The sequence below is a fragment of the Gossypium arboreum genome, chromosome 3, assembly GCF_025698485.1.
Source record: "Gossypium arboreum isolate Shixiya-1 chromosome 3, ASM2569848v2, whole genome shotgun sequence".
Classification (NCBI taxonomy): Eukaryota; Viridiplantae; Streptophyta; class Magnoliopsida; order Malvales; family Malvaceae; genus Gossypium; species Gossypium arboreum.
In genome coordinates this window covers 136,654,682-136,681,928 of record NC_069072.1, presented here as the reverse complement: position 1 = coordinate 136,681,928, position 27,247 = coordinate 136,654,682, and the positions used below count along the sequence as shown (strand labels likewise).

The 27,247-nt window shown below is 35.4% G+C and overlaps 4 protein-coding genes across 5 annotated transcripts; all 4 read left to right on the top strand.

Moving 5' to 3' along the window:
• The first annotated feature begins 550 nt into the window (after nt 1-550).
• On the top strand, nt 551-3,184 carry LOC108475346 (receptor-like protein 7). Its single transcript, XM_017777308.1, has one exon. The coding sequence runs from the start codon at nt 551-553 to the stop codon at nt 3,182-3,184; it is 2,634 nt and encodes an 877-aa protein (XP_017632797.1).
• Nucleotides 3,185-3,360: 176 nt separating this feature from the next.
• LOC128290619 (receptor-like protein 43) lies at nt 3,361-4,622 on the top strand. Its single transcript, XM_053026347.1, has 2 exons — nt 3,361-3,774; nt 4,563-4,622. The coding sequence occupies exons 1-2, from the start codon at nt 3,361-3,363 to the stop codon at nt 4,620-4,622; spliced, it is 474 nt and encodes a 157-aa protein (XP_052882307.1).
• A 4,466-nt stretch (nt 4,623-9,088) lies between these two features.
• On the top strand, nt 9,089-9,589 carry LOC108475345 (receptor like protein 22-like). The gene has a single exon (XM_017777307.2). The coding sequence runs from the start codon at nt 9,089-9,091 to the stop codon at nt 9,587-9,589; it is 501 nt and encodes a 166-aa protein (XP_017632796.2).
• A 3,929-nt stretch (nt 9,590-13,518) lies between these two features.
• LOC108475344 (receptor-like protein 33) lies at nt 13,519-17,988 on the top strand. 2 transcript variants are annotated; one of them, XR_008280450.1, is made up of 3 exons: nt 13,519-16,941; nt 17,156-17,239; nt 17,642-17,988. XR_008280450.1 is itself a non-coding variant. In XM_017777306.2 (2 exons), exon 1 carries the CDS (start codon nt 13,526-13,528, stop codon nt 16,907-16,909), a length of 3,384 nt encoding a protein of 1,127 aa, XP_017632795.1. In that variant the 5' UTR covers nt 13,519-13,525; the 3' UTR covers nt 16,910-16,941; nt 17,156-17,988. The 2 variants fall into 2 exon arrangements, 1 of the variants encoding a protein (XP_017632795.1); XM_017777306.2 differs by having other exon boundaries at nt 17,156-17,988.
• The last annotated feature ends 9,259 nt before the right edge of the window (nt 17,989-27,247 follow it).

Here is a 27,247-nt window from a genome sequence, read left to right as displayed (position 1 = left end):
TCATCCTAACTCGATTTGACATTTTTTTCAAATCAAGTTGAGTGAAATGACATAAATTTGAAATCATATATATTTGAAATTTTTTCAAAAAAATATTACAATTTTAAAAATATATGTACAATTTGAAATTTTATAAATATTTTGAAATTTAAAATTATTTTGAAATTATTTTGTAATTTTGTTGAGAGATCGATTTGCTCAATTTCAAAATTGAGAAGGATCAAATGAGTATTTACACCAATCTAGTATTCAAATTATTTGAATCAATACGAAGAATAAATAATGATAATATTATTGTTACTTCAGTAATAATAATAATAATAATAATAATATTATTATTATTATTATTATTATTATTATTATTATCCCTTGCTGGAAAAGGTTGACCAAAAAGACTTAACTAAAGTGGTGGAACATTATTTTGATGCATTATTGATTGGGCAAAAAGACATAGAAATTGCTTGGCATTGCAATGCCAAACATGAAAACTACACATTTGTCTATAAATATGTTGAATGCCAAGCACAATCCTTCTTCACACCCAACAAACATGAACACTCTTCATTCCCTTATTTCACTCTTCCTCTTCTCATGCTTCCTTTCTCTTGTCTTGTCTTTTTCACCTCCTCAAACTCATTTCCCTAAGCAATGCCTTGATGAGCAGAGAGCTCATCTGCTGCAATTACAGCATCATCTTTACTATGCCCCTAATTTTACTTTCTCTTCCAAATTTGACCTCTGGGATGTCAACACTGATTGTTGTTCTTGGGAAGGAGTCACTTGTGATGCTTATGGTCATGTCGTTGGCATTGATCTTAGTAACAAAAACCTTTCAGGCAGCTTCCACTCCATGTTCGATCTCCATCATCTTCAACACCTTAATCTTGCTGGAAACAACTTTAATACCACTCTGTTTTCATATGGGTTTAATAAACTCCAAAATCTAACTCATCTCAACCTTTCAAGCTCATGTTTCCACGGCCAAATTCCAATGAAGATCTCACACTTAACAAGGTTAGTCTCTCTTGACCTATCTTATCAAGATAATTGCTATTGGAGAAATGGTTATCATTATTATTTACCACGTCTTAAATTAGAGAAACCAAACTTCAAGACATTAATCAAGAATTCGAGGCTTCTCACGGAGCTTTATTTGGATAGTGTTGACATTTCAACTCAAAGTACTAAATCGTGTAAAACCGCATCTTTAGTACTTTCCAATCTGCATGTGTTGAGTCTGTCAAACTGTGGTTTGAAAGGTCCATTATGTTCTTCACTCTCAAGACTCTCTTTTCTTTCCAAACTTATCCTTGATGGGAATCCAATATCTTATTTACCTTCCAATTTCTTGGTAAATTCCTCTCATTTGGTTTCTCTCAGTTTGAGGTCTTGCAATTTGAATGGGCATTTTCCAACCGGAATTCTCTTATTGCCAAAAATTCAAAGCATTGACATTTCAGTCAATGAATTTCTCAATGGTCAGTTGCCAGAATTTTCATCAAACAACTCTTTACAGAGTTTGTCGCTTTCTTATACAAATTTCAGTGGAAAACTACCTGAATCGATTGGTAATCTTAAGTTCTTGACAGATTTAGATCTTTATGGTTGCAATTTTTTTGGACCCATTCCATCGTCAATTGCAAATCTTAGTCACCTGGTCAACCTAGAGCTACGAGGGAACATGCTTTCTGGATCAATACATTCTTCTTTATTCACTCTTCCATCATTAAAGACCCTGTATCTTGGAGAAAATCAATTGGTTGGGAAAATTGATGAGTTCCCCAATGCATCTTCTTCATTGATTCAAGAATTAAGTATAGGAAATAATTATTTAACAGGACCAATCCCAAACTCAATCCTTCAACTTCCAAGTCTTGAACGACTTTATATCGAAAGCAATAGCTTCAGTTCCATGAAGCTTGACATGTTTGTCCAACTCAAGAACTTGAGGGATCTGACGCTGTTCAACACAAGTTTGTTAATTGAAAGTGACAACAGAAGTCTTACTTTTCCCCAATTAGAGAGACTAAGCTTAAGGTCGTGCAACCTTACTGAATTTCCAGAATTCATTAGAAGACAAGACAAGTTGGGTTCTCTAGATCTTTCTCACAACCATATCCATGGTTTTGTGCCCAATTGGTTGTGGAAGAGCAAACTTTCATGGGTAGACCTTTCTTTCAATATGATTGATTTCCCAAAACAGCTTCCCTTAAGTGATGCTAACTTCTCTTTCCCAATGTTGAAAGAATTATATTTGGCCTCATGTAACATAAGTTCATTTCCAGAGTTCATCAAAACACAAGACAAGTTGGTTGACTTAGATCTTTCTAACAATCATATCTATGGAGTTGTGCCTAATTGGTTGTGGAAGAGCAGCCTTTCAAGGGTAAACCTTTCTTTCAATGTGATTGATTTTCCAAAACAGCTTCCCTTAAGTGATTTAAACTTCTCTTTTTCAATGTTGAGGGAATTGTCTATGGAATCTTGTAACATAAGCTCATTTCCAGAGTTCTTAAAGAGTCAAGAAAATTTAGAATATCTCAAACTTTCAAATAATAAAATAAGTGGTGCAATACCAAACTGGGTGTGGAAGAAAAGTTTGCGGTATCTGCTTCTTGCTAATAACCATCTCTCATCTTTGGATCAACTTTTACCCAATCAGAGTTCAACTTCTTCACAAGACTCTTTCTATTTCAACGCATCTTATAACAATTTGAGTGGCCCAATTCCAAATTGGTTATGCAATATGAGTCAACTTAGCACTTTCTATGCATCTTATAACAATTTCAATGGCCCAATACCAAATTGCTTATGTAATATGAGTCAACTTAGCGGTTTTGATGCATCTTATAACAATTTGAGTGGCTCAATTCCAAATTGCTTGGACAATATGAGTCAACTTGGCACTTTCGATGTATCTTATAACAATTTGAGTGGCCCAATTCCTAATTGCTTGGGCAATATGAGTGCTCTGAGTTGGTTGGGTTTGCAAGGAAATAACTTCAGTGGAATGATACCAAAATTTTCAAAAGCAACCCAACTGCAATTTCTGAAAGTTAGTGAGAATAGATTGGAAGGGAAGTTGCCCAGATCATTAGCAAAATGCACTCAACTTATGGTTTTGGATGTAGGAAGCAACATGATCAATGATACATTCCCTTTTTGGTTGGAGAAATTGACTTGATGGTTCTAATATTGCGGAAAAACAGATTTTATGGTCAAATTAAACATTTCAAACATAAATCTGTTTTCCCAACTTTAGATGTATTGGACATTGCTTCAAACCAGTTTTCTGGTGAACTATCCATTGATTTCCTTCAATCCACTCGACTAAGGTCACTCAAAATAGGTGGGAATAAAATGGAAGGGAGGCTGTCGAGATCATTAGCCAATTGCACAGCGCTTGAAGTTCTGGACCTTGGAAATAATATGGTTCATGATACATTCCCATTTTGGTTAGAGAAGCTGCCTTCCTTGAAGGTTCTCGTTTTGCGAGCAAACAGATTCTATGGTACAATTACAAAATTCGACATGAAACATGGATTTCCAAAGCTACGCATTTTGGACATTGCTTCCAACAATTTTTCAGGTGACTTGTCCACTAAATTTTTGCAGAGTTTGAAGGCAATGGCGAAGATGACTAATGACGAAAAAGCTAAGCTGGATTATATCGGAGAGAATTATTATCAAGACTCTGTGACAATTGTTAACAAAGGGATTGAAATGTTTTACCAAAAAGTCTTGGCAATTCTTACTGTTGAAAAATCAAATAAGGTAAGTGTTGAAAAGTCAAAAATGGTGGGAGGTGCAATTGGCACCGAAAGAAAAAAAGTTGGCAAGTTGTTTAAAGTTGAAAGGGATAATTGCAATTTTGGTCCCTAATTTTTTTAGGCCATTTGCAAGTTAGTCCCTAAACCTCAACTATAAATAGGTCTAACCATTTCTCATTTCAACCATCCCAACCAATCTTTCTCTCTTAGTTTTCTCTCTTCTCCCATTTGAGAATTCTTAAGGAATTCTATTTGTTTGTAATATTTTGGAGATAGTAAAGTTATCATCTGGTGTTAGTGCCCGAGGACGTAGGTATAATTTACCGAACCTCGTTAAAACTCTTGTGTTCCTTCTTGTCCTATTTTCTTTCAATATTTGAGGGTATAATAGTAGTATTTATTGTGCTATTAAATTACTATAAAAGGGATATTCTGACTAAGGAAAGACTTGGTATTTAAGAGATCCTTGTGATCCACCTCTTCCCAGGAATTGAACTTTGTGTGATTTTTAGTACAATAATTTACACGCTCCGACCTATTAAAACAACAAGTGGTATCAAGAGCCAAGGTTAATCGTAGTATGCTCTGTGGTTGCGTTTAAACGATCTTCCACATCGAAAATATTTCCTTAGGTATATTGAAAGATTATGGAGAAAACGGTCGGTGTAGGAGCTTCAACATCGTCCATGTGGACAAGACCGACAATTGCAAATGCAAGATTGGCGTGGAGATCTTTGATGGCACGGGCCATTTTGGTATGTGGCAAAGTGAGGTTCTAGATGCCCTTTTCAGCGAGGTCTAGACATTACCATTGATGAAAAGAAACCAGATGATGTACTGGAGAAAGATTGAAGGCGATCAATCGGTTGGCATGTGGCACAATTCGATCATGCCTTTCTCGAGAGAGAGGTATGCTTTTTCAAAGGAGACTTCGCAAATAAGTTGTGGGTGGCACTTGAAGAAAATTTTTGAAGAAAAACAGTCAAAATAAGCTCCACTTGAAGAAAAGATCATTTCGCTTCACTTACGTCCCAAGTACCACAATGAATGATCACATCACCAAATTTAATCAGTTAGTCATCGATTTCTTTGAATATGGATGAGACATTCAAAGATGAAGATTTGGCTTTGATGTTGTTGGGGTCACTTTCGAGGAGTTTGAGTTCCTAGAAACTACTCTACTTCATGGCAGGAGTGATATATCTCGAGCGAAGTGCATGCGGCCTTATACGATTATGAACAGAGAAAGAAGGACAAACAGAAAAACTCAATCGAGATCTGAAGCTTTAGTAGTCCGAGGTCGTTCATACACTCGGAAGAAAACTCAAAAGGGAGATCAAAGTCAAAGTCCGGACTCGGGAAAGATGAATGTGCCTTTTGTCATGAGAAAGGCCTTTGGAAGAAAAATTGTCCAAAGTCAAGAATAAGGAAAAGTCTGTAGATGCTTGTGTTGCAAAGCATGATACCGTGACTCAATTATCATGGTTGCATCATCATCGTCGTTCCATTCGGATGAGTGGATATTGGATTCGGGTTGTACCTATCATATGTCCCCTAACCGGAGTGGTTCTCGATTTAGTAGAACTAAATGGAGGAGTTGTTTATATGGGCAATGACAATGCTCAGAAAGCTGTTGGGATAGGTTCAATCCAATTAAAGAATCAAGATGGATCAACCGAGTTCTAAGCGATGTTGATGCGTGCCGGTTTGAAGAAAATCTAATCTCATTGGGAGCCTTGGAATCCAATGGTTCGGTTGTTACTATGAGAGATGGGGTTTTGAAAGTGACATCTGGCGACTTGTGATATTGAAGGGCATCGGAAAAATAACTTGTATTACTACCAAGGTAGTACAGTTATTGGAGCGATCATTGCGATTCCAAGCAACAAAGAATTGGACTCAATGCGGTTGTGGCATATGAAGTTGGGACATGCAATGAAAAATCCTTGCAAATTTCGCAAAGCAAGGATTGTTGAAAGGTGCAAAGGCTTGCAAATTAAAATTTTGCGAGCATTGTGTTTTGGGAAAGCAAAGAGAGTGAAATTGCATCGCTATCCATAATACAAAAGGTATTTTGGAATATGTTCACTCAGATGTGTGGGGCCTTCCAAAACACTTTCGTTGAGAGGAAAACACTACTTTGTTACTTTTGTTGATGACTTTTCCGAAGAGTTTGGGTGTATACCATGAAAACTAAAGATGAAGTGCTTGGAGTTTTTCTTAAATGGAAAACTATGATTGAAAACCGATGGCAAGAAAATCAAGCGGCTTAGGACGGACAATGGAGGGAATATAGAAGTGATCCGTTCTTGATGTGTGCCAAGAGTATGGTATTGTTCGACACTTCACGCTTAGGGATACACCACGCAGAATGGAGTGGCAGAGCGTATGAATCGAACATTCTTGGAGAAAGTTCGATGTATGTTGTCCAATCTTTGGGTTGGGCAAGCAATTTTAATGAGGTGTGACATCTACCGCTATCTTGTTAATCGCTTGCCATCATCTGCATTAGAAAGAAAAACTCCTATGGAGGTATGGTCTGAAAACCTGCCACTGATTATGATTCCTTACATGTGTTTGGATCCACCGCATATTACCATGTGAAGGAGTCAAAGTTAGATCCGAGGGCAAAGAAAGCTCTCTTTATGGGAATCACTTACGAGTGAAGGGATTTCGTCTTTGGTGCTTAAGCACAAAGAAAATAATCATGTGAGATGTTACCTTTGATGAATCGCCACATTGAAAAAGGTAGCGAGATGAAGATATTCAGACAAGCGATACTCCACAGCAGGTGGAGTGTACTCCAAAACAGGTGGAGTTTGAGCAGATGGGGATTTGCCCAGTTAATAAGTCTAATTCTCCAGCCACAATGGAGGAATTAGAGGTTGAAGAGGTTTTGACCCAAGAACCATTAAGTACACCAGAACCAGTTGCAGTTGCAAGGCCAAGGAGAGAAATTCGTAAACCTGCTCGATTTACTGATATGGTGGCCTAACGCCCTTCCGTTGTTGATGATGATATTCCTATCACTTATCAAGAAGCAATGCAAAGCTTAGAAAGTGATAAATGGAAAAGCGCCATGGATGAAGAAATGCAATCTCCCCTGAAGAACAATACTTGGGAGTTGGCGCAATTACCGAAAGGTAAAAGGGCAATCGGATGCAAGTGGGTATTCACAAAGAAAGATGGATCTCCTAGTAAGAAAGATGTTCGCTACAAGGCAAGGTTGGTAGCTAAAGGCTACGCTCAGAAGGAGGGAATTGACTACAATGATGTATTTTCCCCTGTTGTGAAGCATTCCTCCATTAGAATTTTGTTGGCCTTGGTAGCACAGTTGAATTTGGAGCTAGCTCAACTTGATGTTAAGACGGCTTTCTTGCATGGTGAGTTAGAAGAAGAGATCTATATAACTCGGCCAAGGATACATGATGCTGGTGGTAGAAATTGGGTTTGTAAGCTGAACAAATCGCTATATGGATTGAAGCAATCCCCGAGGCAGTGGTACAAGCGATTTGATAGCTTTATGAAAAGGCAGAAGTACACAAGAAACAAATATGACAATTGTGTGTATTTGCAGAAGTGCATGACGGATCTTTCATTTATCTACTCTTGTATGTTGATGATATGTTAATCGCTCAAGAGCCAAAAGGGATAGATAAGTGAAGGCTCGGTTGAATCAAGAGTTCGAGATGAAAGATCTAGGTGAGGCCAAGAAGATTCTCGGCATGGAGATAAGTAGAGATAGACAGAGAGGCAAGCTTTGTTTGAATCGAAGCAATATCTGAAAAAGGTATTACAATGTTTTGGTGTAAATGAAAACACTAAACATGTAAGTACCCCACTTGCTTCTCATTTGAAACTTAGTGCTCAATTATCTCCGAAAACCAAGAAGAAAGAGAATATATGGCAAAAGTCCCATATGCTAATGCAGTTGGGAGTTTGATGTATGCGATGGTGTGTATGCTGCCCGACATTTCACAAGTGTTGGAGTTGTGAGCGGTATATGCATGATCCCGAAAAGGACATTGGCAAGTCAGGAAATGGATTCTACGGTATCTTGAAAAACCGTAGATGTTGGTTTAGTTTTGAGCAGGATGAAGCACTTGGTCGGTTTGTAGTTGGATATGTTGATTCCGACTTTGCTGGTGATTTAGATAAACGTCGTTCAACTACGGGTATCTGCTTACTCTTGCTAAAGCCCCAGTGAGTTGGAAGTCTACCTTCGATCTCTGATGGTATGTGTCTACTACTGAGGCGAATATATGGCGATTCTGTAAGTCATTAAGGAGGCTATTTGGCTTAATGGATTGTTGAAAGACTTGGGAGTTGTTCAAAGTCACATTAGTCTATATTGTGACAATCGAGCGCTATTCATTTAGCGAAAAATCAAGTCTATCATTCAAGAACCAAGCATATCGACGTAAGATATCACTTTGTGCGGAAGTCTTTGAAAAGGAAAATTCTACTTGAAGATTCCGGCAGATAATCCCGCAGATATGATGACCAAGGTGGTAACAACAATCAAGTTTAATCATTGTTTGAACTTGATTAACATCCTGAGAATTTGAGCACCTTCAGTGTATGGCGCTCGAGCGCATTTGAAGGCACTACAAAAGATAGCTTTATCGAATTTGGGGAGTTGAAGGAAATGTGTGAAGATGTGATTATCCTAATCAAATCTTCAAGGTGGAGATTGTTGAAAAATCAAATAAGGTAAGTGTTGAAAAGTCAAAATGGTGGGAGGTGCAATTGGCACCGAAAGAAAAAAAGTTGGCAAGTTGTTTAAAGTTGAAAGGGATAATTGCAATTTTGGTCCCTAATTTTTTAGGCCATTTGTAAGTTAGTCCCTAAACCTCAACTATAAATAGGTCTAACCATTTCTCATTTCAACCATCCCAACCAATCTTTCTCTTAGTTTTCTCTTCTCCCATTTGAGAATTCTTAAGGAATTCTATTTGTTTGTAATATTTTGGAGATAGTAAAGTTATCATCTGGTGTTAGTGCCCGAGGACGTAGGTATAATTTACCGAACCTCGTTAAAACTCTTGTGTTCCTTCTTGTCCTATTTTCTTTCAATATTTGAGGGTATAATAGTAGTATTTATTGTGCTATTAAATTACTATAAAAGGGATATTCTGACTAAGGAAAGACTTGGTATTTAAGAGATCCTTGTGATCCACCTCTCTTCCCTGGGAATTGAACTTTGTGTAATTTTTTAGTACAATAATTTACACGCTTCCGACCCTATTGAAACAACACTTACTTGTCTTGACCTTTCCAACAATAGTTTCCATGGGAGAATACCAGAAGAAATACAAATGCTGAGGTCACTCAGAGTGATGAACTTATCCAACAATGGCTTCTCTAGTGAAATCCCAATAGCACTTCAAAATCTAAAAGACCTCGAATCTTTGGATCTCTCAAGAAACAAGCTGTCAGGGAGGATTTCTCCACAACTTACAAGTCTAACTTTCCTGGCAGCATTGAACTTGTCATACAACCAACTTGAAGGGAGCATACCACAAAGCAACCAATTCATTACATTTACAAATGATTCCTACCGTGGGAACCCAAAATTGTGTGGGCTGCCTCTGTCAAGGAAATGCACTGAAGTTGGTCTTCCAATGCCACCACCTCCAGGGGAAGATGAAGATTCATTGTTATATGCTATGTCTACTTGGAAAATTGCGTTGATAGGTTATGCTAGTGGATTGGTCATTGGGTTATGTATTGGATATACAGTGCTGAATGAGTTGGGAAACAAATGGGTTGACAAGTTCAAAAAGTGTAGGAAAAGAAATAGAAGAAGATGTAGGTGACTCCATCAGAATTATTGTTTCAAAATTAGCTGGTAAGCATTAGTCTTTCTAATTTGAAAAGATAGTTGTTGAAAAATAAATTTCTCTATCATATCGTACTTGTAGCGTTGACATTCATTTTCCAGATTCTATTGTAATTTTATGTTACCATTTAACAATGCAGGACATGGAATGTCCAGTCAGGAGGTACGTTATCTTTGAAAAAAATGGTAATAGTTTCTTATGACTACAAGCATTTTTTCTCTTAATATATATTGACAAAGTTCACTATCATATCATATTGTATTTGTTCTAGTGGCAATGTCAAATTTACCTTGTTGAAGTGCATAGGTACTTGATCCAAGACATGGAATGAACAGTTATGAGGTACATGAAGAATCTAGGCAATGATCCTAACAATGATCTTAACAGCTGAGGAGATTTGATGGCATGATGCTGATGAAAGCCATATCTGATGGACATTGGACTGATTGTGTAAAGAGACGCAGATGCTGCAACTCCCATCCGTTGCTCTTCCAAAGAGACATTAGCTCTATATTTTATCAATCATGTGTTGGGCTTTAGGTCCGGGTGTAAAGGGTGGACCTGTTGGTCCGGGTTTTAGTTTAGCCTGACATTTGTTTTTATACTAGTCTATTTATCCTTTAAATGATAGTTTTATTACTTTAAAAAATTGCTGTTCAATTAAACTTTGTCTGTAATAATACGATAAAAAGAATAATTAAAATATAATGAAAGAAATTACGTTTTACAATCTGGTATGCTTTCCAATGTTGGCCATAGGCTAACAATAGCTCACCCTATTATTACAATGTACACATACTTTTTAGCGAAATTTATCCAATGAAACAGAGGATTAAACTAGTTTCACAGATGCAGGGAAGAATTGGTATGCTACAATACTAAGAAAAATACTAATAACAGAAAAATGGTAATGGAATCACCCTTGTTATTGGGCTTATGAATTTCATTGATTACGGCGTGATAACTGATGAATTCTCTAAACATATGGGCAAATCTGGCGGCGACGGTGCTCATCTCCTTTTGTATTTTTATTGGATCCCGCTATATAGGAGCTTGGAGAGGAGTATGTGCTCCTCATAGAGCTGCGGTGCCATGTCTGTGCGGAATGGTGCCGAGGAATGTACTGCTGCAGGCGGTTATTTGCCAGTGTCCTTGTGCAGGTAGCTGGCCATTTGTGGAGACCACAAAAAATAAAAATTACCCGTGTTTTGCAATAATTCATATTTTAGATTTAAATAATTATATATTCTTTAATCTCAGTGGGTTTCAATTGGTTTGGTAAATTTTGAAATAAAAAACCTTTTGGAATTGGAATTAATTTTTTCAAAGAATTAAAAAGTTGCTAATAATATACGATATCTCGTGAATCTCATTTGTCTTTTCATAATTTCAATTAAAACTAAAGAAGTATGAATAAAGAAATTGCTAAGAAGAGAAGAATTGTAAACATTGTATCATCAAAATTTCCACTACTTTTTTTACCATCAATCAATCTCAACGACCTAACAAACTTGGTAAACATTGTTTTCATGCCGCAATGAAGAGACAAAAAGATTTAGGCATTTGCATGCGATGCCAAAGGCTAAGACTAAGTCTAATAATATCTTATCTTATCATTTTCTTTATCAGTCCAAAATTAAAAATTTTTAAAAAAATTTAAATTAAAACATTAATTATAGTTAACTAGAATAGTTTAAAGTTTAGATACTAATTTAAATCCGACTCATAGTTTGGGGTAAATAAATTGCAACACTAAAATATTAATCATATAGAATAAAGATGAAGCAAAATGACGAAAATATTGGAATTAATATGACTAAAAGGACAATAAAATCTCATAATTCAAAACTCTGGGGCATTCTGGATGGTCTTGACCAGGTTTGGAAGTTTAGATGTCGAGATGTTTTCTTAGAAACATATTGTTTGGTAGCGCTACACCATATTAAGGGGAACCCGACGAGACATCAACCAGAATCACATGTCGTTAATACGATTCGAGATTAGTTTTAATATGTTGAGAAAGTTGAGGGAAATCATAACCTTTGAATCTTGAAGACCGAAAAGGTGCCCGGAATTACTTTCCCCATCTTTTTTAATGTTTGTCCTTGGATGATAATGAATACTAATATTTAGATTTAAATATTTTAATTATTATTTATAATGAATTTGGAATAGATGTAAATATTAATCTTTGAATTTATGGTATCCAAATTAGTTTTAGTTTTAATTATTAAAGTAAGCGGAGATGGTAAGGATCTTTTTACCTTAATCTATGGGTCATGATTTGATCTTCGCTTTGGGTATGAAGCAACTTTAAAACTCGTGGCATACCAAAAAATTAAAACCAAGGCTAATAAAATCTCATATTATCATTTTCTTTGTTAGTCCAAAATAAAAATATATATATTAAAAAATTTAAGTTAGACAATTATTGATAAATTAAGGACTTAATTGAAATATTTTAAAATTTAGATATTGATTTATAATCTAATCCATTATTCAGGGGAAAAGATCAGAACCTTGGAATATTATTCATATAGAATAAAGATGGAGAAAAAAGAATGGTCTCCATTTCTTTCATTTTAATTAACTTTAAGGAAGCTTCAAAGTAAAAATTTAAATATGTTTCTTCCCAATAAATCATATTAACAACTTAATGTAAATAATGATTTGAATATTGGAATTAATTATTAAGTAAAATAATAATGTTGTATGTAAACTACAATTTTTGTATCAGAATGTTGCATGAAAACAATCCTCCTTCATACCCAACCAACATGAAGACTCTTCATTCCCTTGTTTCACTTTTTCTACCTTTCTTCTTTCTCTTCTCATCCTCTCTTTCTCAATCTCATCTCCCCAAGCAATGCAAAATAATAATAAAATTTATTATAGTTTTAAAAAAATATAAATTTTGGAATTTTTATGAATATTTTAAAAATTATTTTAAATTATTTTGTAATTTTTGTTGAGAGAGATTAATTTGTTAAATTTTAAAATTGACAGGGACCAAAGGAGCATGTACACCAAAATTAAAGATATTAAAATTTTAATTTAAACCATTATGATTTAAAATTCGATGTATAATTTTGAGATGTAAAGTGAATTAACTCTTTGATAAATCATAATATATTTACAAATTCGATACTCATTAACAAATTGATTTCAAATTATAAGTTAAATTTTATGTGTTTGGTGCCATAAAAATCTTATTTAAAAATTAAATTGTAATTTTTTATTTAAAAAATTAAATGATGTAGAAATAATTATATATAATATAAAAATGATAAAATTTACCCGAGTTTAAAATAATTTAAAGTACATTATTTGTAACATCAATTTTTTTCTAAAAATTCAACACCTAAAATATATAATATAAACTCAAAATATCGGTTGAATTATCATCTTTGCTCATTCTATGGGTTTAAAGTACATTATAATTGCTATAAATTAGTCTTTTTAATGACTTAGATTTAGAAGATTATATATAGAGAGTAAGGAGTGGGCAAGAAAACTAAAACCTTGGCATTAATAAGAAAAACGAGATGAATAAAATATTAATATCTCATTCTTCAAAATTAAAATTAACAAAAAGAGAGACATAAGGCAAATTAAGTGTGAATTTAATAACTTATTTCTATTACTAACAATAAATAATTTATGCTTTAAATAATAATAAAAAATTATCCGTTGCTTTAATATGTTGGAAAAGAATTGACCAAAAAGACTTAACTAAAGTGGTGGAACAGTATTTTGGTGGAGTCTTGATTAGGCAAAATGACTTAGAAATTACATGCTATGCCAATCACTTTCATTCCCTACCTTACTCCTAAATATTGTTCTATGGAAACTACACATTTGTGTATAAATAAGTTGTATGCCAAACACAATCCTCCTTCATACCCAACCAATATGAAGACTCTTCATTTCCTTGTTTCACTTTTTCTACCTTTCTTCTTTCTCTTCTCATCCTCTCTTTCTCAATCTCATCTCCCTAAGCAATGCCTTGATGACCAGAGAGCTCATCTGCTGCAATTGCAACATCATCTTTACTATGCCCCTAATTTTACTTTCTCTTCTAAATTTGAGCTTTGGGATCTCAACACTCATTGTTGCTCTTGGGAAGGAGTCACTTGTGATGCTCTTGGTCATGTCATTGAACTTGATCTTAGTAACAGAAACCTTTCCGGTAGTTTTCACTCCATTTTCAATCTCCATTATCTTCAACACTTGAATCTTGCTGGAAACAACTTTAATACCACTTTGCATTCTTATGGGTTTGACAAACTCCAAAATCTAACCCATCTCAATCTTTCAAGCTCATGTTTCTATGGCCAAATTCCAGTGGACATCTCATACTTAGCAAGGTTAGTCTCTCTTGATCTATCCAATCAAGATTCTTGTTATCTGAGATACTACACCATTCTTAACCCATATAATGGCTATGATCTATTGCCTTACGAACTTGAACGACCTCTTAAATTAGAGAAACCAAACTTCAAGACATTAATCAAGAATTTGAGGTTTCTCACGGAGCTTTATTTGGATAGTGTTGACATTTCAACTCAAAGTACTAAATGGTGTACAACCACATCTTTAGTACTTTCCAATCTGCATGTGTTGAGTCAGTCAAACTGTGGTTTGAAAGGTCCATTATGTTCTTCACTCTCAAGACTCTCTTTTCTTTCCAAACTTATCTTTGATGAGAACCCAATCTCTTATTTACCTCCCAATTTCTTGGAAATTTCCTCTCGTTTGGTTTTTCTCAGTTTAATGGATTGCAATTTGAGTGGCCATTTTCCATCTGAAATTTTCTTATCGCCAAAAATTCAAAGCATTGACATTTCAATCAATGAATTTCTCAATGGTCAGTTGCCAGAATTTTCAGCAAACAACTCTTTACAGAGTTTGTCGCTTTCTTATACAAATTTCAGTGGAAAACTACCTGAATCAATTGGAAATCTTAAGTTCCTGACAAATTTAGAGCTTGATGATTGCAATTTTTTTGGACCTATTCCATCCTCAATAGCAAATCTTAGTCACCTGGTCAACCTAGATCTAGGAGGTAACAAGCTTTCTGGATCAATACATTCTTCTTTATTTACTCTTCCATCGTTGAAGACCTTGCATCTTGGAGACAATCAATTGGTTGGGAAAATCGATGAGTTCCCCAATGCATCTTCTTCTTTGATTCAAGAATTAAGTATAGGAAATAATTATTTAACAGGACCAATCCCAAACTCAATCCTTCAACTTCCAAGTCTTGAACGACTTTATATCGAAAGCAATAGCTTCAGTTCCATGAAGCTTGACATGTTTGTCCAACTCAAGAACTTAAAGGGTCTCGACCTATTCAACGTAAGCTTGCTAATTGAAGGCAACAACAGAAGTCTTACTTTTCCCCAATTAGAGAGCCTAAGCCTAAGTTTATGCAACCTTACTGAATTTCCAGAAGTCATTAAAAGACAAGACAAATTGATTTCTCTGGATCTTTCTGACAATCATATCCATGGTGTTGTGCCTAATTGGTTGTGGAAGAGCACTCTTTCATCATTAGACCTTTCTTTCAATGTGATTGATTTTCCAAATCAGCTTCCCTTAACTGATGCAAACTTCTCTTTCCCGATGTTGAGGGAATTGAATCTGAGATTCTGTAACATAAGTGCGTTTCCAGAGTTCTTAAAGAGTCAAGAAAATTTAGAAGAACTCGACCTTTCAAATAACAAAATAAGTGGTGCAATACCAAACTGGGTGTGGAAGAAACGTTTGCATTATCTGTTTCTTGCTAATAACCATCTCTCGTCTTTGGACCAACTTTTACCCAATCAGAGTTTGACTTCTTCAAAAAGCTCCTTGGCTAGACCTATTTGCAATTCAAGTCAACTTATGATTTTCAATGCATCTCATAACAATTTGAGCGGCCCGATTCCAAATTGCATAGGTAAAATGAATGCTCTTTATTTGTTGGATCTGCAAGGAAATAATTTCAGTGGAATGTTACCAAAATTTTCAAAGGCAACCCACTTATATATTCTCAAAGTTAGTGAGAATAGACTTGCAGGGAAGTTGCCCAGATCATTAGCGGAATGCATTCAGCTTGAAGTTTTGGACGTGGGAAGCAACATGATGAATGATACATTCCCTTTTTGGTTGCAGAAATTGCCTTACTTGAAGGTTCTAATATTGCGGGAAAACAGATTTTATGGTCAAATTAAACATTTGAAATATAAATTTGTTTTCCCAAATTTGGATGTGTTGGACATTGCTTCAAACCAGTTTTCTGGTGAACTATCCATTGATTTCCTTCAAGCCAGTCGATTAAGGTCACTCAAAATAGGTGGGAATAAATTGGAAGGGAGGCTATCGACATCATTAGCCAATTTCACAGCACTTGAGGTTCTAGACCTTGGAAATAATATGGTTCATGATACATTTCCATTTTGGTTAGAGAAGCTACCTTCCTTGAAGGTTCTCATTTTGCGAGCAAACAGATTCTACGGTACAATTACAAAATTCAACTCGAAAAATGGGTTCCCAAACCTACGCATATTAGACATTGCTTCCAACAATTTTTCAGGAAACTTATCCATTGAATTTTTGCAAAGCTTGAAGGCAATGATGCAGATAACAAATGACGACAAAGTTAAGCTGGTTTACATCGGAGAGCAATACTATCAAGATTCTGTGACAATTTTCAACAAAGGGATTGGGTTGTTTTACCAGAAAATCTTAACCACTCTTACTTGTCTTGACCTTTCCAACAATAGTTTCCATGGGAGAATACCAGAAGAAATACAAATGCTGAGGTCACTCAAAGTGCTAAACTTGTCATATAATAGCTTCTCCGCCAAAATCCCAGTAGCACTTCAAAACCTAAAGGATCTAGAGTCTTTGGATCTCTCACAGAATGACTTGTCAGGGAAAATTCCTCCACAGCTTACAACTCTAACTTTCCTAGAGGCACTGAACTTGTCTTACAACCCACTTGAAGGGAGCATACCGCAAGGCAACCAATTCAGTACATTTTCAAATGATTCTTACCGTGGGAATCCAAAATTATGCGGTCAACCATTGTCCAAGAAATGCAATGAAGTTGGTCTTCTAATGCCACCGCCTCCAGGGGAAGAGGAACAGTCATGGTTATATGCTATGTCAATTTGGAAAATTTTTTTGATAGGTTATGGTAGTGGTTTGGTCGCTAGGCTATGTATCGGATATACAGTGTTGAATGAGTTGGGAAACAAATGGGTTGACAAGTTCAGAAAACATGGGAAAAGAAACAGAAAATCTAGATGACAGTGTCAGAATTCATGTATCAAAGTCAACAGGTAAACATTTCCTTTTGAAACTATAGTCTTTATATTTTAATAAGATTGATGTTACAAACTAATTTTGGATCATACAACATTGCAATTCCTTAATTTAACCAGCAGGAGTGGTGACACAGTGATTTTGTTTTTCCTATGCAATATTCCCAAATATTTATGCTTATGAGAAGTTATATTCATGGTGGTTTGACTTGTGTTTCTTATTTTGTCACAGGGAAATAACCTCTGTCCTTCTAAGCTTCAAGTCATTACCTGTAAGTGGAGGCAGTGAATCATTTTAAGTAGAAAACCACGCATGGTATGATAAATTGTCCTTTTTTCTTTTGGTTTTTGGGCTATATATTTTATCAAACCAGTGTTGGGCTTTAGGCTTGAGTGTAATGGGTGGACCTATTGGTCCGGGTTGTAGTGCAGCCCGACACTTGTTTTGTATGAATTTATTTATTTTTTCTATAATGGTTTTATTACTTTAAAAATGAATAAATAAACTATAATGAAAGAAATTATATCTTAAAATATAGTCTGCTCTCCAAAATTGACAAACAATCTAAAACAATATAAATATGATAGCTTATTCAAATGATTCTCCCATTATGAAACATTTAAACAAATTTATAGAAATTAGCCGTGTTTTGCCTAAAGAAAAAAAGAAAGAGAAAATCCATATATTAGATTTAAAAGACTATATATAACATTGCAGTGATGAGACGGTGAGTTTTTGTTGAAGATAGCTTCCATGTAGACCAAGGCAGTTCGAGGCATGCAAGTTGCAGCTGGAGCATATGCTACTATTTTGTTATTACAGCTAATGTTTTGTTGCTTAGTTAGATTTGAACTAAGTTAGTGACATGCTTGATGTAATTAGGTGCTGATAGATTGATAAATCAACTTTACCAAGAGTGCAAGCAAGGTTTTATAAGTTTCAAGACTTAGTTAGTGGAGTTAGGTATGTGTTTAGGTAACATTTCTCATTTTGACAAGCTGATTGCTTGGTATATGTAATGCCATTGTGCTTTCATTGAAATGTAACAAAATTTTTCAGAAAAATTCTTCTTCTTTTGGTCTTTACTTAAGCATTTTGTTCACAAAGATTTGGCTAAATTTTCTTGTTTGTTCAGCAAGACATCGAAGCTTAAAGCTTAAGTTTTTGTCAAATTCTCTTATTATGTTTTCTTAGTTATTACAATTGGTATCAAGAGCTGATTTGTTAGGGGTCCTTTCTCTTTTCAATCCTTAAAGATGATGTCTTCATCTGGTTTCTCTCCAGCTCCACCACCAGTGTTCAATGGTGAAGGCTACCACATTTGGGTAGTGAAAATAAAGACCTACTTGTAGGCATTTGACTTGTGGGAGGTTGTTAATGTTGATATTGAACCACCACCTTTGGGAGCTAACCCCACGGTAGCTCACATCAGAAACACTCTGGTGATAGAGCTAAGAGATACAAGACAATGTCTTGCATTCAAAATAGTGTGTCAAACTTGATTTTCACAAGGATTATGGCTTGTGAGTCTCCAAAACAGGCTTGGGACAAGCTCAATGAGGAGTTTCAAGGAACTAAAAAAATAAGACAACAACTCTTGAATTTGAGAAAGGGACTTTGAAAATTTGAATATGAAGAAATCGAACACAGTTAAGCAATATTCAGACAGAATTATGTCTGTGTGAACAGCATCAGATCGCTTGGGGACCAATTCAGTGAATCTAAAATAGTGGGAGAGGTTATTTCAACCTTACCTAAAAGATATGAAGCCAAAATCTCCTCTCTGGAAGATTGAAGAGATCTGTCAAACATCTCTTTGACTGAGCTAATCAATGCCCTTTATACTGAGGAACAAAGTAGAGCTAGTAGACAGGAAGAGCATCAATAAAATGCCTTTCAATCCAAGAGCAGACCAACCTCGAGCGCTTCTGGCTATAAAGGGAAGAAGACTTGGTCAGACAAGCCTAGAAGAGATGGAGCAAGAAGAAGATATCCACCTTGCTTACATTGTTGAAGGCTTATCCATCCAGAAGCAAACTGCTGGTTCAGACCTGATGTGCAGTGCAAAATTTGCAAACAGATGGGCCATGTTGAGAAGGTTTGCAAAAACAAAGGCAATCAGAAGCAAAGCCAACCTCAACAGCCTAGAGCTGAAGCTCAAGTGGCATAAAAAGATTGTGATCAAGAAGAACAAGTTTTTGCTGTCTTTTGTTTAGCCACCAAAAGAAAAACCACAAAAAGGTGGTTGATTGACAGTGGTTGCACAAACCACATGATACCTGATGATACTATTTTTAAAAGCATTGACAAATCCTTCAACACAAGAGTAAAAGTGGGCAATGGATATTACATTAAATTAGAAGGCAAGAGAGATGTGTTGATTGACACTCCTATAGGTACCAAACTTATTTCTAATGTTCTGTTAGTACCTAAAATTGGTAGAAATCGACTTAGTATTGCTCAATTGCTTGAAAAGGGATACTCTATAATTTTTAATGGCTAAGAATACCTGATTAGTGATCCAAGTGGATCCAAGCTCATGTCAGTAACTATGACTAACAGAAGTTTTGTTGTTGATTTGAACAAGAACTCAGTTTGTGACTACACAATTTTAGATGAATCCAAGCTGTGGCACAAAAGGTTGGGCCATGTCAACTATAAGTCTCTAGTTCAGTTGACCAAAAGGGTCTTGGTTGAAAACTTCACAAAATCAATAAAAAAGGATGATGTTTGTGAAGTGCGTCAGCTAGGAAAGCAAGCTAGACTGCCATTTCCTTTGAACAAGGCCTAGAGGGCCTTTGAAAAGCTGCAGTTAGTACACACTGATGTGTGTGGCCCTATGAAGACACAGTTCTTGAATGGTAGCATGTAGTATCCCGAATTAGGGCCTAATCAGAATAGTGGTTTCGTGACCACAAATCCGAGATAAAAATAATTATTTTATAATTATTTTGACGTTTATGATATGATTGCATGATTGTGTGAAAATTTCGTGATGAAATCCTATGCCTAAAGTGCTTAAATTGAAATTTGGGACTAAATTGAATAATTTGCAAAACTTGCATTCTAGAAGTTTTTAGTATGAAATTGCTTTGGAATATTAATGAGGAGGTCTTAATAGCAATTTGACCAATTTCTAAGTCTATGAACAAAAATTGGACATGGATGGAATTTTTGGAAAGTTTAGTAGTAAGGGCATTTTGGTCATTTGAATATTAAATGAAATAAAATGGGAAAAATAACACAAAATGGTCATCTTCTCCATATGTTGCTGCTGAATTTTACCTCTCTCCATAGCTAGGGTTTCTTCAACTTTCAAGCTTCATAGTAAGTAAATTTAAGCCCCGTTTTTAATGATTTTTATGTTTTTAAAATTCCGGTAGCTCGATTTAGCTTATGTTAGCAGTAATTCAACCTAGGGTTCATATTTGGAAAAATACCCATAGGTGAAATTTGTGTATTTTGATGTTTTATGATAGAACATGAGGTTTTAAATTATGTTCGACAACTTGTGCTACTCGGTTTTAAGTGAAAACAAGTAAAATGGCTTAATCGGTAAAAATACCTAATAGTCATAAGTATATGTTAGAGTGTGAATTGGATGTTTCCATAGAAGGGAAAAATGATCAGCATGTCATAAAACATAAGAATATAGGATGAATTTTAATTTACAAGCCTTAGGGAAAAAGTGTAATTATGCAAAAGTTTAGGGGCAAAATGATAATTTTTCCAAAGTTCGTATTAAAGGCTGTTTTGATGAATGTATGTATTAAATAAGATTAATTTGGCATTATAGATCAAGAGAAACGAGATTCAAGTCGTGATCAAGGGAAAAAGTTTACGAGGAATAGGCTCGATTGCTAATATTTTGTATCGAGGTAAGTTCATGTGTAAATGTAGTAACATAATTGTCATTTTAAGTAATTTAATGTTATTTATATGATATGATGATTAATATCATGAAATGTTATGTTTTGTGGTTATTGTTGAATAATATGTAATTATGTGAATTACTTGATGAGTATGAACTATCACCGAAGTATCGATTCCGATATTCCGTGGAAGACAACAAAGATGTGAGATCAAGGAAAAAGCCCATTTGAACCTTGGGAATAGATTAGAATACAAGTGACATGTCACTAGGATGGTTGAGTTCTGAACTCGTTGAGTTGAATCCGAGTTCGTGAGATGTAACTAGGCATCCAAGCTCGTTGAGTTGAGTCCGAGTTCACTTATGGGTGGATTACATGGTAGCTTGGCTACATAAGTTCCGCAGGCTATTGAGTTTGTCTAGCTGTGGTATGACACTTACGTTCATGAAATCCGTGTATTCAAATTATATTCCGATGTGTTCAACGAGTGAATCTTAAGTGAATAAGAAGAATGCCTGAACGAAGGTGACAGGTATGTGTTTAAATCCTCGGGTTGAGAACTTGGTACGATGAAATAGTAGTATGATATTAAATGTAAATGAAACATGAATGTCTTGGTGTTGTTTTTGCAAATGATGTTTTATGTTGAATAGCATGATTATGTTACTTGCTATTTGCATGTGAACTTACTAAGCATTTGTGCTTACTCCCTCCTTTTTATTCATTGTAGATGTTGACAAGCCGGCTTGAGAATCGGGATAGGTCGAAGGCTCGTTCACACTATCCGAAGGCCTAAATTGGTAAAATGGCTTGTGTATTTTGAATGTGGCATGTATGGCAACATACTCACTTTGTGTAAATGATCTTATGATATGGTTATGGTTTGGCAAGAAAAGAGTTTATGAATGATTAGCCATTGGAATGGCCAATCTAAATCATTTTTGATACCTTGTATGTTTAAAATGCTATTTAGTCCATGAAAATTTATAGTAAAGTAAAATTGCTATAAAACAGAATATTGCTGCAGCAATAACATGAATTTGAAAAATCACTAAAAATATTAAAAATGGACTTAAATGATGAATAAGTTATGAAATCGAAGCTTAATGAGTCTATTTTCATATGGATGGAACAAAACAGGTATATGAGTTATATTTTATGAGATATTTAAATTTTTGTGAAACAGGGCCAGAGTGATTTCTGGATCCCCTGTTCTGACTTTGCAAATTCATAAAAAATTTTAAAAAAATAATTAGAAGTCATTCTTTATATGTACAGATTCCTTATTGAGTCTAGTTTTATAAGAAAAAACTACATAGTCATTGAAACTCTGTACAGAGAGATATCTTATTTGTAATACACAGAGGTCAGAGCAGTCGAACCCTGAAATAGGGGAGACTTTAACTAATAAACTGTACTAATTTGCTCGACCAAAAATTCTAGAAAAAAATTCTAGATAGATATATGAGTCTAGTTTTAGGAAAGATTCATGGAATTGGATTTTGAGTTTTGGAACTCGAGATATAAATTTTTAAGCGACTGTGACGCAGATTACCAGCTTGTCTGGAAATTTTAAAAATTAATTGTTTGAGCTGTTTAAGTAATAATTAAGTCCGTTAACACCTCGTGTTCTACTCCGGCTACAGTCTCGGGTACGGGGTGTTACATAGCATGTACTTCATTCTTTTCAATAATGATTACTCAAGGTTCTGCTGGGTTTACTTTCTAAAGCTCAGGTCAGAAGTGGCCTCAATGTTTTGGAAACTCAAGGCTGCAGCAAAAACAGATTCAGGTTGCAAGCTCTAGACACTAAGGTCAGGCAATGGCATAGAGTACACTTCAACAATGTTTCAAAGATTTTGTGATAAAACAGGCATTAAACACCAGCTCATAAACACCTACACACCTCAGCAAAATGGTGTCAGTGAAAGAAAGAATCGAACTTTGATGGATATGGCTAGATGCTTAATGTTTGAAAGAAAGTTGCCTAAGCCTTTTTAGGTTGAGGCAGTAAACACTACAGTCTATCTTCAAAGTAGGCTACCAACCAAGGCTTTGTTTCAAAAAACAACATTTGAGGCCTGGTTTAAGTTTAAACCATCAGTTGCTCACCTGAAGATCTTTGGCTACATTTGTTATGCTCACATTCCTGTAGTCAAGAAGGACAAGTTGGCAAAAAAGCTCAACCTGGCATTCTAGTGGGCTATAGCAGTGTCAAAAAGGGCTATAGAATTCTGGATCCCATAACCTACACAGTCTTTGTGAGTAGAGATGTTGTGTTTGATGAAAGATCAAGCTGGAATTGGGACAAAAGTGAACCTGAAATTACTATTGAACACCTAGTGATAGAGCAAACTGATGTTGATCAAAATGATCCTAAAATGGACATTGATCATGAACCAATTAGGGGAACCAGACCACTAAGTCAAATATATGAGAGGGCAGATGTTGCTACTATGGAACCAACATATTTTGAAGAAGCTCAAGCTCAAGAAGGATGGAGGGAAGCCATGCTTAATGAAATGAGCATGATACACAAAAATCAGACCTGGGAGTTAGTTGCAAGGCCAGCTAATAGGAAGGTCATAGGAGTAAAATAGGTGTTTTGACCTAAGCACAATACTGATGGAACTTCAAAGAAGGCTGAACTCAAGGTTAGTAGTAAATGGATTCAGTCAGAAGTATGGGATTGATTACTTTGAGACATTTGCAACAGTAGCTAGACTTGACACTATCAAATTACTAGTTGTATTAGCTGCACAAAAGCAATGAAAATACATCAACTTGATGTAAAATCTTCTTTCCTCAATCGCTTTCTTGATGAAGAAATATTTGTAGAACAACCAGAAGATTTTAAGGTTGTTGGTGAAGAAGACAAAGTATTCAAGCTAAGAAAATCCTTGTATGGCTTAAAACATGCACCAAAAGCCTGGTATGATAGAATCAACACCTACCTAGTAAGCTTGGGGTTCGAGAGAAGCATCAGTGGGCCAACACTTTATGTGAAAAAGAAGGTGATGAAACACTGCTCATAGTCTCATTGTATGTGGATGATTTGCTGGTGACAGGAGGAAATAATGCTATGCTGACTGATTTTAAAAGAAAAATAGAGAGCATGTTTGAGATGTCAGATTTAGGAGAAACGACCTATTTCCTTGGTATGGAGGTATTTCAGCTGAACAAGGAATTTTCTTAAGCCAAAAGGCTTTTGCTTTGAAAATTCTGAACAGGTTCTCTATGTTGAATTGTAAAGCAACCAACACACCAGTTGCTATTGGAGAAAAGTTGACAAGCAAGGGTGATTTCGAAAAGGTATCTGAATCAACATACAGGAGCTTAGTTGGATGCCTGCTGTACTTGACAACCGCAAGACTAGACATAATGTTTGCAGTTAGTCTCCTATCCAGGTTCATGTATTGTTGCAATGTAAACCATTTTCAAGCTGGTAAGAGAGTTTTCAGCTACATCAAAGGTACTCTGAGCTTTGGAATGATGTTTACCAAGGTTGACAGCATGAAGCATCTTGGTTTTACTGAAAGTGACTGGGCAGGATCAATAGATAATATGAAAAGCACCTCAGGGTATATGTTTACACTTGGTTCAGCCATTTTTTTTTTGGGGATTTCAAAGAAGCAAACTGTTGTTGCTCAATCAACAGTCGAGGTAGAGTATGTAGCAGCTGCAAGAGCTGTTAACCAATCAATTTTGATAAAGGTTGAGAAGGATGAACGCGAAAGCGGATCGTAAAGTTTGTCAAAGTCGCGGATTTGACTTAGGGCTCTAGACGTTCGGAAAGAAACTTGGATTTTTCTTGACACAACCTGAAACGAAATTAAATCCAAGTTAGATAAAATAATTAAAACAAATAATAAATCAAGGATTCAGGAAGTGAATAAAGAAGATAAATGGAAAGATAGAACGTGGCGTGTAGAAGTCCTAAGAAGCCTTGGAAATACCAAGAATCCACAACCCCCTTTAAGCGGCTCTAATTTTCCCTCCAAGATAAAAACTTTGGCAAGAAAAAGTTTGAAGATGATCCCCACAATCTAAAAAGATTGTTAAAACTCTTCTAAAAGTAACTCAAGAGAAATTCTTGAAAAGAAAAAAACTCAAAGAGAATTTATTAACTCAAAGAGAAATAGAATAATAATCAATTGTCTCCCGTGTACAATGCAAAGGCCTATATATAAGCTAGATAAATAAATCTAAATAAAACTCCTAGGTATACTAGAACTCTAATTTAATCTAAATAAGAAGTAGTTTTAAACTAAACTTTCTTGTTAACATAAAATTCCTAAATAACTTAAAATACTTAATAATTATCAAAAATTCGGAATAAAATAATAATAAAATAATAAGAGCTAATAAACAAAATATTGTGCTTATATATAATAAAAATTAAGCCTAAAACTTAAACCCAATATGAAATGTCTAAGCTTGTAAGATCAATTGGGGTTCTTGAAGTGAAATGCTTAAGCTTGTTAGCATTTTCCACATGGGCTTGTCGTCATAGATTGAGAGTTTAGGCCCACAAACATAATTAGTCTCTTCTAATTCATCATTACTCCAGAATTTATTGTCTTGAAACTTCAACTCTTCTTCTCGAATTTTTTTTGTGATAAAGTCTTGAACCACTAAGTTGAGTTTTGACTTTATTTGTTTGGATTTGGATCTCGTAATTGGGCCTTGAGGAAAACTAAACTCATCTCTATTATGGCCTTTGAATTGGGCTGAGTTACTCGTATCATTCCCCTCTTCCACAAAAGGATTCGCCCTCAAATCTGCAATATCAAAAGGAGAAAGGTCAGCGACATTAAAAGTGGCACTAATATTATACTCACCGGGAAGGTCGATTTGATATGCATTGTCATTAATGCACTTGAGTACTTGAAAAGGTCCATCGCTACGTGGGTCCAATTTTGTTTTGCGTTTAGTTGGAAATCGCTCTTTTCTCATGTGGACCCAAACCCAGTCACCGGGCTCAAAGATAATTTGCTTGCGCCCCGTGTTAGCTTTGTTGGCAGTTGTTTCATTTGTTTTGGCGATTCGTTGTCTTGCTTTCGCATGCATGGATTTCACCAATTCAGCTTTCTTCTCACCGTCTAAACTAGAAATGTTTTCTATAGGAAATGGTGCAAGATCAAGTACAGTTAGTGGATTAAAACCATAAACAAGTTCAAATGGGGAATATGCAGTTGTAGAGTGAATAGATCGGTTATATGCAAACTCAACAAATAGCAAATATTCTTCCCAAGTTTTAAGGTTCTTACCCACAACAGTTCGTAGTAAAGCACCTAAGACTCGATTGACTACCTCAGTTTGTCCATCTGTTTGGAGGTGACATGTAGTAGAATATAATAATTTAGTACCAAGCTTACCCCACAATACTTTCCAAAAGTGGCTTAGGAACTTTACGTCTCTGTCCGATACAATACTGCGAGGTATCCCATGTAGGCGCACCACCTCTCGAAAGAACAAGTCAGCCACATGTGTAGCATCGTCCGTTTTGTGACAAGGAATAAAGTGAGCCATCTTTGAAAACCTATCAACAACAACAAAGATACTATCTCGACCCTTTTTTGTTCGTGGTAAACCAAGAATGAAATCTATAGATAAGTCTATCCATGGCGAAGAAGGGATCGGTAAAGGAGTATAAAGTCCTTTTCAACGTCCTTTTTCATGTGCGGCCAATAAAAATGTTCATGTAGAATATCTAGTGTTTTGGCGACACCGAAGTGTCCCATGAGGCCTCCACTATGTGTTTCACGAACTAATAACTCTCTCATTGAACATTGTGGAACACATAACCTGTTTAGGCGAAAAAGAAACCCATCTGTTTTATACTTAATTGTATATGGAAATGTCTCTATGAATTCCACCCATCGAGCGTGTCTCTTACTTAACTTACATTGTCCCTTTAACCATTTTAGGGATTCATGATCTGTATGGATAACGAACTCATTTGGCAACAAGTAATGTTGCCAAACTTGTAGAGCTCGGACTAATGCCAACAACTCCTTATCATAAGTTGAGTAGTTTAATTGTGCCCTTGTCAGTTTTTCACTAAAATATGCAATTGGCCTTTTTTCTTGCATCAACACGGCACCAATTCCAATACCTGAAGCATCACATTCAAGTTCAAAAGTATTAGAAAAATCAGGTAATTTAAGAACCGGAGTAGAACATAACTTATCCTTTAAAGTTTGAAAAGCCTTTTCCTGAACTTCTTCCCATTTAAAACCCACAGATTTTTTAATAATCTCAGTTAATGGAGCAGCAATAGTGGAGAAATCCTTTACAAAACGTCTATAAAAACTTGCTAAACCATGGAAAGATCTCACCTCGGTAATTGATTTAGGAGTGGGCCATTCTCTAATTGCCTTTACTTTGTCCTCATCGACATGAATACCTTGAGCACTTACTATAAAACCTAAAAAGATTAGTTTATCAC